The 16,527-nt window shown below is 43.1% G+C and overlaps 1 protein-coding gene across 2 annotated transcripts in view; it reads left to right on the forward strand.

Annotated features, from left to right (window-relative positions):
• Positions 1-1,671: 1,671 nt before the first annotated feature.
• rabl6b (RAB, member RAS oncogene family-like 6b) overlaps positions 1,672-16,527 on the forward strand; it is a 21,557-nt gene continuing 6,701 nt past the window's right edge. The window contains exons 1-15 of one of the 2 annotated variants that reach the window (XM_080046022.1): positions 1,672-1,767; positions 2,650-3,055; positions 3,586-3,720; positions 4,824-4,871; positions 5,129-5,158; positions 5,988-6,040; positions 6,747-6,835; positions 7,884-8,024; positions 9,472-9,577; positions 9,803-9,906; positions 11,074-11,480; positions 11,965-12,118; positions 13,502-13,705; positions 14,713-14,980; positions 15,141-15,327. In XM_080046022.1, the coding sequence (XP_079902148.1) occupies positions 2,926-3,055; positions 3,586-3,720; positions 4,824-4,871; positions 5,129-5,158; positions 5,988-6,040; positions 6,747-6,835; positions 7,884-8,024; positions 9,472-9,577; positions 9,803-9,906; positions 11,074-11,480; positions 11,965-12,118; positions 13,502-13,705; positions 14,713-14,980; positions 15,141-15,327 (2,056 nt within the window). In that variant the 5' untranslated portion in view covers positions 1,672-1,767; positions 2,650-2,925. The remainder of the gene's footprint in view (positions 1,768-2,649; positions 3,056-3,585; positions 3,721-4,823; positions 4,872-5,128; positions 5,159-5,987; positions 6,041-6,746; positions 6,836-7,883; positions 8,025-9,471; positions 9,578-9,802; positions 9,907-11,073; positions 11,481-11,964; positions 12,119-13,501; positions 13,706-14,712; positions 14,981-15,140; positions 15,328-16,527) is intronic. The other variant, XM_080046023.1, reaches the window with a different exon arrangement.

The following is a 16,527-nucleotide window of genomic DNA, read 5'->3' on the forward strand; positions in this document are numbered from 1 at the left end:
GCAGTCAGATATGGCTTCTGGCTAGCTTAGCCCTCAAGTAGGCCTGGTTTAGCTTCTCAGTATGATGCAGTGTCCACTTTAATAATGTGCAACTTTCATGAAGATTCAGTTAATCCATCATACAAAAAATACATAGGCCTGTAGCAGCTGGTGTCCAAACTTTTCATTGAGGGCCACGTACAGAAAAATCTACGAAGGGCCGGGCCACTTGGCAAAAATAACACATTTATCAGGACATGTAGCTGCTCTGATGTTTAGTTTCATCGTGTCTTCGTAAATTGTAATCCTTCTTCACGGCAACACTTTCCTTGCAAATTAAACAGACACATTTCTCCTCAGAGCTGGCCGAAGCCTCCAAGGGGATCTAAGCAGAATTTGATTAGGGGTCCCTCTCCAATGTTAGCGCTGCCCAAATCATTGACTATTGTTATATGCCTTCAGACACCCAGTGTTTTATGCTATTGCCTCCAATGTCCAGCTGGGTGAAAATAGTAGCCATCCGAGTTCCCAACTGTCCTAGGGTAATCCGGGGGTGTGCCCCCCCGGGAGATTTTTTTTACTTTTTAAAGTGAAATGCATGAATCTGGTGCACTTTGAGAGGAAAATTAAGAGGCTCTGAAGAATTTTGTGTGAAAAAATTATTTGGAGACATTGTGTCAGATGAATTAGAAGATAATGAAGCAGGACACATGGATTTTCCATAATAATATTAATTTAAAATAAAATATTATGCAGGGTCCTCTGGGATGGGCTTGGTGCTAAAGGGCCATATTACATTATTTTTAAAATGTGCCGCGGGCCAATAGGGCCGTATTTTCGACCCTATAGGGTATAGGCCTACATATTTCTTAATTTAACAATAGTGCTGCAGATAGTTGTTTTATTAAGTAAGGCATCGGATAAATGAAATTATGACTGAGGGATTGGAAAAAGCAGACAGTGAAATAGGCCTACTGCAAGTCCACTAGTGGATATCTAGAATCTAGATTAGATTACAGTAATGCATCACATTCTATAAATGTATCATATTGGGAGCATGGCTGTTTTGTGCCACCACATATCTCTAAAAACTCCACTTGTCATCTCAAAACTGCACAATTTGTTTTTAGCTATGTCATGATGCAATTTCCAACTTATCCAATAGTTTATTCAGGTTAATAAGTAAGATATTTTTTTCTGCACAAAAATAAACAGTTCTTAGAGCTAATAACCTTCAGTCTATCAGAAAAAAATACAAATTTAAAATCACAGAATTATTAGATGCTTAGTTTTCACTGAACAGAAAAGGTATTAAAGATTGTAATATGAAAAGTAACTTGTAACTAAAACTAACAGACAAATGGTTCTAGAGTCAAACATTGCTTATTATTATAGGTTATAACTTGAAATAAATAATATTACATAAACTAACTTAACTCAATCATGCCATGACGTAAGTAGCCTACTACGTGTGTTTTATTTGACTTTTTTTTTTATTTATAGTGTGTGTTCAGTCACTTTTGTGTTGTTGTAGGTCTTCTCCATTTTTCCATTGACTTTAGGGTTATTTTCCATGCATTTGTCCATTGCCTTTACATAGCCTACGTTTTATTTTGAAAGCTCTAGCGGACGTTGTACGTGCTTGGGTCATCACTCTTGACGCTGGTTCCTCGTAGCTGATTTCTTTCCTATGGAATGTCGCTGCTACGTCTCTGTCGGGATGGAGGTCTGACAGATGTGTTGAGAAAAGGATGTCGGGACTGCAGTTTGGTATCTCAATAAATAACCGTGAGTATCCCTTGCTGATGCCACTTGGAAGAGACGGCATCCAGCCTAGCTGCATCTTAATGTTAGTGAATGTGCCGAGGGAAAAGGCTAAGCTAATATCGGCTGAATTGCGATAGCTAGCCTAAACAGAGCCGAGGGATAACGTTACAATTTAGTCAGGGTAGGTAACAAACCAGGTTGCCTCGCCGTTGTTGGACGCTAGTGTTGACCTTCACATACCCCTTTACAGTATGGTTTGACATAATTGCTTCAAAGAATGGTTACAGAGCTGTCTTAGCCGGGCAGCTGACAGCCTGGGCAGCTAATGCTAGCTAGATAACGTTAAAGGGGGAAAAGGAGATTCACTCTGTTATTATTGCAGCATCGGCTAAGAATTTGAGCTAGCCTGAACAAACACACATTCTGTACTGATAATGTCTGGACATAAAGGCCGAATCTGATCCTGGTAGTAAATAATGTAAAACCACTTCCATGATAGCGCCTATCAGGATTTTAAAGGGACATGTAGACATGCTCTGCTGTAAGTCATGCATCACTGATACATACACGAAATAGAAATGGATCAGCCACGAACTCATTCGTTTTCAATGTATCTATTTTACATTTAGATAGTGTATTACTGACATCATCATCCACCATCTGTGCCTTTATACGTGATGGCATTACATAGGAGCTACAGAGATTTTTCAATGGTCTGTGTGTTTCTCACTATTTATCGACTAGAATAACCAGAGTATTTTGTAAATAATAATAATAATAATAATAAGTATATTGTGTACATATGTTTGAAATAGCAGAATTTTGTATCACTCCTACACCTTGAGAGAGCAGTTAGTTGATTCCCTACCCTGACCTGCATGTGTTCTTGTGCTTCTTACACAGATGACGCTCAAAACAACATGGTAGTAGTTACCTCCACCTCCGACTGGCAGGCAAAGACCACCTAGTCAGATTTTTAAGAGGAGAAAGAAGTCTTTCCCCATATTAAGTCATTTGGCATCATATTCTGCTTCTAAAGCATGGAGCCCTAACTTCCCCCGGACATCAGGATAAACTGTGTGACTTTAACTTTGGTTTTTGCTGTGTGAGTGATTGTGTGGTTGAGTTGGGCCTGTACTACCACGAGTTACTGTTGAGAGCTGCTGAACTCTGGTCAAGATGTTTTCGGCTCTTAAGAAGCTGGTGGGGTCTGAGCCGGGCCAGTTCAGGGACAAGAACATCCCGGCCGGCCTGCAGTCCATGAACCAAAGTCTGCAGAGACGCTTCGCCAAAGGAGTCCAGTATAACAGTAAGTACACGCAATCAAATCAGCTTAAAGACACAGTGTGTAAGAAAAAAGTTGTTTATTTTTTTGGCGTTGTGTAGTAAATTGCAACGCTACCCGTTTGTGGAGAATTCAAAGAAGCGACTGCCTCAAGTCTTTCCACCCATAACAAGTGATGAGCTGAAGATTTTTTATTTGTTCTATACTACTTCTAAGTTCATGGTCTTCCAACAAGTGCATTTCCCTAGGACTTCCAAAATGGAGAAAGGCCGTGAAGTTTGTTCATTCTGTGCTACTGTAGAAAAAATAGATATAGAAAGGCTAATTCGAAGGTCATAAAAAAAACTTTTATTTTCAAGTGATTAAACACCAATTAAACCAAATTAAAATAATATTCCATTTCTACCAGGTCTGTTCTAGGGAGAAAAAGCAATTGCCTTTACGCACTGTACCTTTTTAACCGGCCTCACGTCCCATTTATTAATATGAAATGTTAATCTCTGATAAGGCCATAGTGTGACCAGCCTAATGTACAATCTCTTTCCCTACTCAAGTGAAAATAGTCATCCGTGGAGACAGAAACACTGGAAAGAGTACTCTATGGCATCGGCTGCAGGGCAAGAAGTTTGTGGAGGACTACATACCGACCCAGGAGATCCAAGCCACTAGTATCCATTGGAATTACAAAAGTAAGTCCCTGCTACTCCTTGACAGCTTGTCTTACCCCACATGGCCTGCGTTTTGCTTCTGTTTTTCCATTTGGGTGAATATTTGACGTGTGCTGTTCTGTGCCTTCATGATTTATTCCAGTGGCTCCGTATCAAGGTAAAATAGTAGAGGCTGTGCGTGTAGCTTTAGCCTCAGCTAACCGGTTAATAGACTGTTTGTGTTAGTGGCTCCATACAGAGACAACCTCTACACCATTTACTTCCTCTAGTGTTTCTACAGTAGTTACTGGATCCATATTAGAGTCACTAAACTATGGAGGAGTATCAGGCCCATGGGAGACAGAACTAAATGAAAGCAAAGAAAAAAGACCAAATGTCGAGTATAAAAGTGGATATCCAATTGTGTGATTTGGCCTATTGAAATAATATGAAGAGATCAAACTCCATCCAAAAAAAAGCTGCAAAGATGTTGACAGATTAGAACTTCCGGCATCAATAACTCACGAGTAAAACATTATCAAATCACAAATGATGCATCTTTGCTAATGTTGAGGCAGACAGTGGGCTAAAACCTCATTTCTACTGAAAGCAGACATCCTCTTAGCCCGACTAATAACTGCACTGACTGCACTGTATCAGAGTGAAGCGATATTGAATATGTTTCTCTTGGGTGTCACCCCTTTGTGAGACGGTCCCTTTTCACTCTCGTCTCACAGCCCGCTGCACAGAGCAATGTTATTAGTGGAGCTTAGAGGAACGTCTGCTTTCAGTAATAATGAGGTCGTAGCCCATTGTCTGCCACATGACGATGCATCGTTTGTGTTTTAACAACCTTATGTTTATGAGTTACTGATCCTGAGAGTTCAAAATCCAACCAACATCTTTCCAGCTTTTTCCCCACTGTCCGGAACTGTGGAGTTTATAACTGTCATTGGTTGGTTCATCTTTGTTCAGCTATATTCTCAAAGTGCATAATGATGAAGCAAAAAAAAAACGTAGTACTTTCATTGTTTCTGTCTCCAATGGCCCTAATAATCCTCTGTACTAAACAGACTGTACACTAGAGTTATTCTCCCCTCTGTGGCCTAAGAATAGAATACTAAAACTCTTTCTCTCTCCCTCAGCTACTGATGATGTGGTGAAGGTAGAGGTGTGGGACGTGGTCGACAAAGGTGAGTGCTGTTGACACACACACACACACACACACACGGCGGGTTCAAAAATCAACCACACTTTTTCCATCGAGGTTATAACACGTGGCTATTATACAAGGTTCCACCCCTTGTCTATCTCCTGCAGTCAGTATCTCATGTCATCCAATTAGAACGCACGGTTGCTTGTCTGTTTATTTTTTATCTTCTGTTTTTTTTCTCTGTGTTGATGTTGTCTTTTTCTTTTTTTTTTGCACCTCTCTCGCACTTCATCTCAGGCCAAAAATATCCTCTTCCCGAAGGTGTAGGTGAGCGCCACTGTATAGTGTCGTAGACGTTTATATTATTTCTATATACTGTATCACTCTCTTGTTTGCTGTGGGTTTGCCCTGCCTCGTTCCACTCTTAATCTGAATGTCAATATTCTCAAGGTTTGGCTCTTCACAGGTTTGCTGCGTGGCTAATATGTTTGACAGTGTGTTGGCTGAGGTTTTCTCTGCTGTGTTTATAGCTAGAGCCTGTGCGTGTGTGCGTGTGTGTGTGAACTGTGTGTGTGTGTGAATTGTGTGAGCCGTGACTTAAAGGTGCAGTCAGCGATTCTGGAAAACGCTAGTTGACTAAATCGCTATTTGTCAAAAGCACTTAGTATCTCCTCACAATCTGCCAGCTGTCCGTACTGCGTGTGCGCTGAAAACTCCAGTGTTTTAATACACAGCCAAGGCTCTGTAAACGGGCATGTTGCTAGCTACGGTGGACCCCCTTTGTTTACATATCCTTTGTTTACGTCCCCGTTTAAAGAGCCTAGGCTGTGAATTAACACCAGTTTTTTTTTCACACACACAGTACGGACAGGTAGCGGATTGCGAGGAGATATTCACCGATTATGACAAAAAGCGATTTTGTCAACAAGCGTTCTCGAGAATCGCTGCCTCCACCTTTTAAACAGCATGTACTTAAAAAAAAAACATTGGTTGTTCAAATCCGCCTGCGAGATGCTTTACCATAAGAAAAGCGTCCGTGCCGCTCTGCTTGCTTTACTCATCATAAACTAACGTAAAGGAAAACAAACTAAGCTGTACATTGGGATGTTTTTTTTCTGCTTTTCTAAACTAAACTTGTGATTCCTTGCTCTTTCAGGCAAAGGCAAAAGGCGTGGAGACAATTTGAAACTGGAGAATGAGCCCCAAGAGGTGATTATCACATGACGATCATGTGTTCGGGGGGGAGGGGGAAGGCTCACATACTCACACAGTATGTGAGTGGGATTGTCTAAAGTCCAAAGTCTTATAAGGAGTCAAAATATAGGTATACTGTTTGTATTCTATATGGTGAGAATAAAATATTAGGTGCACTATGCAGTTACAGGGGAGGGGGATGTTTTTTTTTTTTTTTTTTTTACATTTGCAGAGCCTGCAGTTGGTTAATACATATTTACTCTACATGTAATTATTTAGTATTGAATCGTTCTATCATCATAAATAACATCAAAATTATTTTGAGGCACCAGGAACCAAACGTAAGTCTAGAATGTGTTTGTTAACCAAACTGTGGGCCCTGCTGCTGTAAACAACCATAGCGAGACTAGACAGTAACTTCTCTGGTAGCTCTCTAACTACAATCCAATTTTCCTGTGAGGACAGTTTGTCTATTCAGTTATAAGAATAAACTTAAGAACATTTTCACTTCTCTCTCTGTGCGTGTGTGCGTGTGCGTGTGCGTGTGTGTGTGTGTGTGTGTGTGTGTGTGTGTGTGTGTGTGTGTGTGTGTGTGTGTGTGTGTGTGTGTGTGTGTGTGTGTGTGTGTGTGTGTGTGTGTGTGTGTGTGTGTGTGTGTGTGTGTGTGTGTGTGTGTGTGTGTGTGTGTGTGTGTGTGTGTGTGTGTGTGTGTGTGTGGTAGTCGGACGACGTGGCACTGGACGCAGAGTTCCTGGATGTGTACAAGAACTGTAACGGAGTCATCATGATGTTTGACATTACCAAGCAGTGGTAAGAGAGCTGTGTGTCAGTGTGTTGTTGTTGTTGTACTAACACTGTCTCTGCAGTCAACTCCATTACTACAATATGCATGGACAGATTAGGTTTCAGTCAGGCTGCACGTCGCTGGGAAGCCCAAAGTTTCCACTGCTGTACAGAGGTAGTGGAGAGGACATTTTAAAAAAAGGGGGAGTTTTTTTATTTACTAAAAACGAAATACTATGTCGAGAATTAAGACAAAATACAATGTAGAGAATAAATGTAACTTATTAGTGAAACGTTATTAAAACACAAATGATGCATCTTTGCTACTGTCATAAGGCAGACAATTGGCTCCAACTTCATTTTTTTTACCGAAAGCAGACGTCCTCTGAGCTAAACTAATGATATATTCCTCTCTTATGTGCAGCGGGCTGTGAGATGAGAGCGCCGTCTCATAAGCGCAAATCCCGAAACAATTCAAATAATCAATACATTACCTTCACTCTTATACAGTGCGCTGCGGTTATAAGTCAAGCTTAGAAGATGTTTGGTTTCGGTATAAAATAAGGTTGTAGCCCATTGTCTGCCTTATGACGATAGAAAAGATACATTGTTTGTGTTTAAATAACGTTTTACTTGAGTTATTGTAACCCTTAGTTTGAATCTGTGAACAGCAGTCTTTACAGCAGTATTTAGTCCCAACATTGTATTTCCACTGTATCCCCGACATTTAGCCTTTTTTTCCTTGAAGGGCATAATTAATTAAATAAAACATCCTCCCCTTATTTTATTTTCTCTTGTGTGGCCCTAATATTATTCTGTACTGCCGCATTCTTGTTCAGCTTCAAAGACATTTCAACATGGCTATTTTGGGCGTCGAGTCTGAGGGAAGAGATATAATAATACTGTCTAAATATATATATATAGAGCACCAAGTATCATCACTTTGCTTTTATAGTGTCTTTCAGATCTTCCATTTCATCCTCCACTGAACTGACACTCCACCTAATCCATTATTGTACTGCTCTAAGCATCTCTCCTTCACCCCCCCCCCCCCTCCTTCTACTCCATACTACAGGACCTTTAGCTACATCCTGAAGGAGCTGCCCAAGGTGCCCACCCATGTGCCCGTGTGTGTGTTGGGGAACCACAGGGACATGGGAGAGCATCGCGTCATCCTGCCCGACGACATAAGAGACCTGATCGCTGGACTCAACAGGTAGAGCAATGGTGGAACGATGGGACAAAAACTCACACTGTCCAAAGTCCACATGGAAGTTCATTTTTTCAATCCTGGTACACAGCAGTGGAACCTGACTTCCAGCCCATGTAAACCCAAATCCACAAAATGTTACTGTCATTTGGGGAGTTAGTTGCATGATAGTAAGCATTTGAAAAGACTTAGGCATATGTATCAATACAACTTTAAAATAGTTTCTTTTTAAGTTTGATAAACTTTTACAGAAATTTGGTTTAGAAGAGGTGGGCTATGCTCTGGTTCACATAAGCAACCAGAATCCTAAGCCCAGGAGGCCACAACCTGTCCTTTCAAAATAGTGAAATTTGGTGGCGACCATCAACCTATGTGTGTATGTAGCAACATTATGAGCTGGATACTATCAAACCGTATCAAACACATAAGCACACTTTCTGTTATCTCGTTCTGAGCAGAGCATAAACGGTAGACTGCAGCTGGGAAGGGGGAAAGGAGGAGTTTGTCGACATTATCTGTTGTGTGCGCGACACTCGTTGTCTATATCCGGTTAGCCAGACTAATAGACAACTTGTTTAACTAGTTGTTATAATATTTATGATTTATTTATTTATTTATTTTTTTATATTTTTTTTTGGCATTTTTATGCTTTATTGACAGAGTTGAAATGGGGCAGAGAGGGGAGTGACATGCAGAGAACGACCACGGGCTGGAATCGAACCCGGGTCCGCTGCTGGCCGAGGCCCATGGGGGGTACGCCCTACCAACTAAGCTAAGGGCGCCCCCATGAATATTTATTTTAATCAGGTTTTTGTAAAAGCTTATTGAGACACCCAACTTTGTTACAAAGCCGTTGAATATTGATTTTTACTATTTTAGACCAGGTTTCCAGAGGCTAAAAATGTGAGGATTTGAAGGTGATTATGTAGACATATGATTATGTCCACAGTTACTTAGAAACAGTTTCAGTCGTACGTTTTCCTATAGGCTGCCTCAGCACATGACAAGATTACATTACAACACGTGATGAATTGTGGACAGTCATAGAGTGGATGGAAGTGAAAACGAGAACAACATGACCCGGACACAGAGAAATCTCTTTGATAGTGAAGAAGAGGAAGCAAGTTGTACTTCTCGAAAAAGAAGGGTGATAATGCTTTTACTCAAGAAAAAACACTGCATCAGTTCTGAGTCACCCTTAACAAGGTGTGATTAACTTAAGAAGGCAAATATAAGGTGCGCTCGTGGTGTAGTGGTTAGAGCGCCCCTCTCCCCATACAGGCTCAGTCTCAAAAGCAGCAGACCACGGGTCGAATCCAGCCCAAGTGGCCTAAAAATCCAAAAATGCTGCTTTAACACGTTCAAAATATCATACTTGATAGAAATGTATGTAACAAACAAATAAATTGTGAATATTGTCATGATCATAACTACTCTTACTTGTGTTTTACAGACCGATGGGAGCATCCTACATCCACTATGCCGAGTCCTCAATGAGGAATGGCTTTGGCCTGAAGTATCTGCACAGGTTTTTCAACATCCCTTTCCTGCAGCTACAGGTGATCTTTTTTTTACCTCACATGTGTTGTCATTGGTTCCATTCTTTTTTTACTATATATATTAATCTGCTTTTTCTTCAGTAGAGAACAAAAGATTGCTGTATTTTGGACTGTGTAACATTCTTACTAGTCACGCTTTGGTACATTGTGAATATGAAGGCTTAATCGGAGCTCCTGTTCAATCATTCATGTTGTTTGTGTCTGTCTGTCTGTCTGTCTGTGCAGAGAGAGACACTCCTGAGGCAGCTGGAGACCAACCAGTTGGACATGGATGCCACCCTGGAGGAGCTGTGTGTCCAGCAGGAGACTGAAGATCAAAACTATGAGATGTACTGTCTTGTCTCTTTCAATGTTTGCCAATATAAGGCTGGGGAATATATTAGAAAAAGTTTTTCTACTCTATAGCCCCTTTTACACAGAGATTGCGGCATATTGACGGAACAACATCACTCCAATATGCCGGCTTTGCTTGTTTCTGTGTTATTTACACAGAACCAAGCAACGCCGGCCTGCTGGCGCATCAGTAGTCCCTTTTACACAGCGCTCCGAAATGAAAGAGGTGCTTGTAAACAGCGTCAGGTGTGACGTAAACATTTAGCGCCGCGCCGGTCAGCTGCTTTACAACAACAACAATGGCCGGTGAATTGAGAGCAGAAGTGCTGGAGCTTGCAGTAAGAGGGCCGTATTTTACTGTCCCCACGATGTGCCAGTTGATCTCGCTATGCGCTGAGTCCAACATCACTGGGACAGTTAACCAAACTGACTAAATCAATCCGACCGCTTCACCTGTGTGTGTGTGACAGGTTGGTTGTGAGCGAGTCTCTTTGTGAGGGCAGCGATCTGCCAATCAGACATACACATACACACAGTGTGTGAAGTCACGTTACTGTAGACAGAAATAAAGTGTGGATATACGCTCAGACTTAGGATAATAATAGCGGCGGCGGAATGTGTTAGCAAAACAGTAGCTCTGTGGCTAACAGCTGAGCCGGAGCCTTCAGTCAGCTGAAGCAGACAGTCTAGCGGGGCGAGCAGACTATTCCCCCGTTACTAGGTCGACCTTCAAGCTGAACAAGAGCCCTCCGCTGCGCGTCGAGCTCCTGCTTCAGCTTGTCGGTCTTTATTTCTAGCAAGTGACCCGTTCGCTATACTTTATCCCTTACTTAGCCTAGCCTAGCTTTCCATTGTACAACTTCTCCTGGGCAGAAATAGACTCATACACTCTGCAAAATGAAGCGCGGGGGTTTGGATTGAGCAACGGACCTTATGACCAGCACTGCAGAATCCTAGTTTATGAGCAATATAGTGATATTTATTTTTGTGAAATCTGTATCTTAGCTCCAAAAAAGTCGAAAATGTATCACAATATAAATAGCATTGCGATGTATCGTGATATTTCATATTGTGACCCATGTATCGTGATGCATATTGTATTGTACTAGTCCTTGTCAATACCCAGCCCAGATATTAACCAGCCTTGTTGTGATTTCCCTCAGTTTCCTGGAGAACCTGGAATCTCGCAGTAAGGGCTACGGCTTCCCCGACCCGGCCAACGGTCAGAGTCCCTCATCGGGCTCCCAGTCCCCCATCGTCCCCCCCAGTGGGGCGTCCACAGGCAGCTCCAGCCCCAGCACCCCTCAGCCCCCGGCCCCAGCCCAGGTGCTGCCCCAGTCCCCCTGTGTGTCTGCTGCCAGCCCTCCCACTCCCTCTGCAGTGCTCAGCATGGCGGCAGCTCCTTCTCCTGCTGCTGCTGTGGAGTCAAAGCCCCCAGCCCAGTCCCCAGAACACCTCCAGTCCCCGGCCGCGTCCGCAGCCTCAGCCCCTAAGAACCAGCGCAGTGCTGGAGGCTTCATGTCCCGCTGGTTTGGTTCATCTCCTGCTGCTGCTGAGCCCAATGCACCTGGTCAGTCTATCCTACTCATTACTCAGAAGAAAAAGCGTGTACCAGCATTGTGTGTAATGTCAGCAGTGTGAAGACTAGTGTTAATGCAGCTCTTATCTGGTGTGAACTTACAGTTAAGCAGGCTCTCAATGGGGAACATGTATTAAACATAAAGCTCCAGAATTGATATATTAAATGAGTGTGCACTCCTCCCACATTCCCTCCGCTAGAACCTCCTTAAGCCTATGAAACTTCCCAAGCCTCAAGTCAAGAGTCACAAGATGCAGGAGTCAGGACTAAGAGGGTCAGAGCTTATACAATGATCAAAGGACTGCCTTCTGCTGTTGGGTGTGTCATGTGATTTCACTGCTTCTTTTGGAGTGTTGTGTTATCAACAAGGCAACAGTGCTGTGAGGGGAGCTTCTGAACATTTTAAGTGTAGTTTTTGAATAGAGTTAATGTGTTTGATAGTTGCTTTACACGGATCGCTTCATGTCTTCCTCAGAGGAGCCTCCTGCGCCGGTGTGTCCCTCTAAGGTTCACAGTGTGGACGACTTTGTTCCAGACGAGAGGCTGGACAGGAGCTTCCTGGAGGACAGCCTGCCCTCCAAGAACAAGGTCCCTCAGCCGGCTCCCGCTCCGGCTGCCGACAGCGACAGGTGACACAGCTTTAAGAAACACTGTGGAGTTAGTGTGTTGATCCTCTGGGGAGAACGTTAGCTAGTCCTACATTTTTCCTTTTATACACAGACTTTGATATGAGAAAAAAACAAGCTTTATTTACTTGTATCTGTTTAATTTTTAAACAGTCGCATTTTTCATCTGATGATTATTAATGACCTGTTACAGCAATGGGTATAGTTATCATTAAAGTCATAGCTCGGGTCTGATTCCCCGGGAACTTATACAAAACCATTCACAGCAGACAGACGTGTTTATAAACGGTACTAAATCAAAGTTTACTATCTTCACATTACCATTATTAATCTGCCATGCGTCTGCGGTCTCTTTCACTCGCTTCTTTATCAAATGAACGCACCGCCGCCACGCGCTAAGATACACCTTTAAGGTGCGAACACACTGCACTCCAGTTTACATACAAAGTCAATGTATTTCGCAGCCGCCGCAGTTGAGAATATTGAACTTTTTGCAGCTGGCCGCGCCACGATAGCCAATCAGCGTTGAGCTCCTACCGACGTCACTCGCTTCGGGACGACGGACAAAGGAAATTAAGATGGATGAAAACATAATAGTCACAGTTTGCTCCCATAGGTTCTGTGAGTAGCCTATGTGTCTGTTGCCTGCTGTGTACAGCTATCAGTTTTGCTTTAAATGAACCAAGTTAGCACCAGTTAGCTTGGGTAAAGCACCATAAGCACAGCAGACTGGTCCCCTCAGCACCGGTTAGCACCAGCATATCCCCAAAGTAGAGAAGGCTACTCAGTCGGGCGGCCGGCGGCGGACGGAATATGACCCAATAAGATCATGCTGCGCGGAACCTGCGATTCGCGCGGCCAACCGCCACGCCGCAGAGTGCAGTGTGTTCGCACCTTAAGGACAGCAGGTGATGGTGTAGTAAAAACACTACCATTGTTGTCCAGAGGGGACGCTAGAATCAACAAAAACTGAAAGTTCCCTTGTCGCTTTAAATCCTAAACTTCATGTGATCTGACATAGTGTACATTTCGTTAGCCTCATAGCATAATTGCCTAAATCATATTTACTCTACTTTGCTTTTACTCTACATCTACTCTATTCTACATCTACTCTACTATACATCTACTTTACCCTACTCTATATGACTTAGGCAATTATGCTATTAGGCTAACGAAAAGTAGATGTAGAGTAGAGTAAATATGATTTAGGCAATTATGCTATGAGGCTAACGATTTACAAATGTGCCTATGCACTTTGATATGACTGAGGTCCTGGTTTTAACCCCCCCAGCTATTCCAGCAGGTCCACATTCATCCACATTGGTAGGCCCTCTCTGAGTGAGTAAAGGTAACAAGACACTTTTCCCTGTTCTTTGCTTTTCCCAGTGATGGTGAAGGCAGAGGAAACCCCATGGTGTCTGGCTTCCTGGATGAGCTGGACCCTGCAGACAGCGCGCCCAGCCTGCCCAAAGCCAAGAGCCTTCCTCCCAGTAAAGACATCACTCTGACTAGTGATGAGGAGGAGGGAGTGCCAGCACCACCCGCTATCACACACAACCAAGACCTGGACAGTGAGCCGGAGCTTAAAGCGTAAGTCTATCTCTCCTATGTAGAACTGCTGTGTGGCCTTACAGCTCTGGAATCTAGCACTAGAATGTAATATAAATATCTGTTGAGGGTTAATGTCAATGTTGGAACCCAGCAGGAATCTGAGATGAAATGGAACAAAGAGATCAGTCTTTAGGTAGGGGATGTATAACGACGCATCGAGAGGCATTTTAAAAATCCAGGAAATATGTGATGATTCAAATCGGGTAGAGATGAAAAATGATTTGCGATGCTCTTTTTAAACAGCAGAGGGCGTCGTATATTTATGAATTTGCTTGTTCAACGTGCAATGTCACTTAATGTTCAAAATCACCTGTAGCACACACAGCTTCCCATGGAGGCAGTTTCAGGGGATATTGAAATAGAACACATGCACCTTTCAGTTAAAATTGCAGACGTGGCAGCGTTTTGTCCAGAAGTTAACAGACAACACAAAAAGAGTCTGCAAATATTGTAAGAGGGGGTTGAGCTACACTAACAGCACAACCAACATGGTCCACCTACGCCCAACGTTCCTATAAGACTACTAATAAAACAATAAGACAGCCTGCTATCACACGGCACCTTTCACTGAGTGGTAAAGGGCAAGGCGTTACAAAATGTGCCAATAATCGTCTTGATGAAGACTCAGTAGAAACGCATAGGCGTTAATGTAAGCCGTTGACGTTGCTCAGATGACCAGCTATGCCCTACTATCATAAGAACTATCTTGTAATTGAAAACCACCGACAAAAAAAGTGGAGTCAGCGATTCTGGTGAACGCTTGTTGTCAAAATCAGTGAATTTCTCCTCTACCTGTACATACTGTGTTTATGTTGTAAACAGGCATATTTAAGTTGGGCCACTTTGTTTACAAAGGTTTCCCGTTTACAGAGCCTAGAACAAGTGTTCTCCAGAATCACTGACTCCACCTTTAAAGACAAAAGGTTTTCGAATGAAACACTGTTGCGTTACCAGGAAAATAAATGTTCCAAATGGCTCTGTTTCAGGCCTGTGATCCACATGCTCAAACCAAAGGTGGCCTCTAAAGTCCCTGAGCCCAGAGGCCAGAGCGCAGCCCCCATCTCCCTCACTCTAACTCCAGCAGCAGCAGCCCAGCAGACCACCAGACCCCAGGGCAAGAAGAAGGGAGGCTCCCCCAGAGGAGAGGACTCTGACACAGACACAGAGGCTCCGCTGGCTCAGCAGATGCTCTCCTTTGTCATGGACGACCCAGACTTTGAGTCCGAAGTGTCAGACACTCCAAAAATAGTAAAGGTAAAGTACAAGAACGAAAAAACATATTATGGAAGGAAAATAGACAAAAGTCTAAAAAAAAATGCTTGAAAAAATCTATATATCTAAAAAGTTTTCAAAATAAATAATGAAGATTTCCTTGTGCGATAATTCATTTTTCCCGCTGTCCCGTTCTTCCCAGGATGCATTTCCAGTGAGAGACGAGCTCCTGTCAGACCTGTCAGAGGATGAGCATCAGTCAGCCCGGGCCCCAGACCCCCTGAAGCCCACCGTCATGTCCTTCAAACACAAGGACCACACCGACCTGTTTGGCCTGGGCTTCACTGAGGACGCTACCGCAGCCAAAGACAGCAGTGAAGAAGAGGGAGGCAAGTCATGGAGGATCTGTCAGCTCACATTGGCCCTCATTTATCAATCTTGCGTAGACCAGAAAAATGGGTGTACGTACATCTCCACGCAAATCTCGGCATTTATCAATATGGACGTGAGCGTAGGGTACGCTCAAATCCCACGCCAGCTCTCAGCTCGTGTACGCAAATTTGAAAACAGCTTAGACTCGCAGTGCAGGCTGTGCCGGGTAGCCGATGACTTTGTTGGACAATTATTAGAAGATAATACAAATGCAGTGCAAATAAGACCGAAATAAAGATATTAATCACTTAAAAATGAGCAGCTTATGGTGTGCAACTGAGTAGGAGAGCTGATTCAATAGTGCGCACACGTAAGGGCAGTTGTCTCCGTTTTGGAGCAGCTGGGGGGACACTGAGGCACGGGGGCTGCATTCATTCAAAATGTTAGCCTAAGTATTAAATATGTAGTAGGCCTACACTGCTCTTTATGATACAAAAAAATACACGGCACAACAATCAGCTTAACATTTTATTTATTTGACGCACTTTGTAGATGTTAGTTCCTCTTTTAATGTGTCATTGATGCTAAAGCGAGCGATTTATTTCCACCTTAACCGGCACGTTTTTCCGATCTGCTGGTGGAGCAGCTCAGCAGGACAGGGGGCGCTCTCACAGCTGATCGCTGCCGGGTCGGCTTGTGCAGCTGACGGCCGGGCTGACCACTCGTGCCAAGCGCATGCTGTCATACAGTAAAACGCTAAATGTGTTATTTTTAGTTTTTAAAACCCTTTTGAGTAGTGCTATCTAAAAGGGCCAATACATTCTAATCATTCAAATCTCTGCAGACCTCTATTTATTTTATGGGGACCATTATCGGACAGTTGGTGCGTCTTTTTCTCCTCCACCACTTATATTATGCCCGCAGCCCCGCACCCCCAGTTGGTTGCATTTCAGAACAGCAACACGCTTTTTTTAGTGGCGATTTTGAGTCAACACAACGCTGTTGACCGCAGCAGTTATTTCCTTCCTAACTGCTGCCTTCTGTCGTTATTTGATGCTGCTTGTAGGCTAATGCTCCGAAATGAAACTCTTTTTTTCTACTTTCGCTGTTATTCTGTCAATTTCTACTTCAGGGAAGTGCCGTATTGCGCATATCCATGTCGCAAAACCTTTGGGCGAGGCCTCTAAACTGAGAAAATATAGGGGCGTGGTACGATT

This window comes from Ammodytes marinus (genome assembly GCF_949987685.1).
Source record: "Ammodytes marinus genome assembly, chromosome: 2".
In the NCBI taxonomy this organism is placed as follows: domain Eukaryota; kingdom Metazoa; phylum Chordata; class Actinopteri; order Uranoscopiformes; family Ammodytidae; genus Ammodytes; species Ammodytes marinus.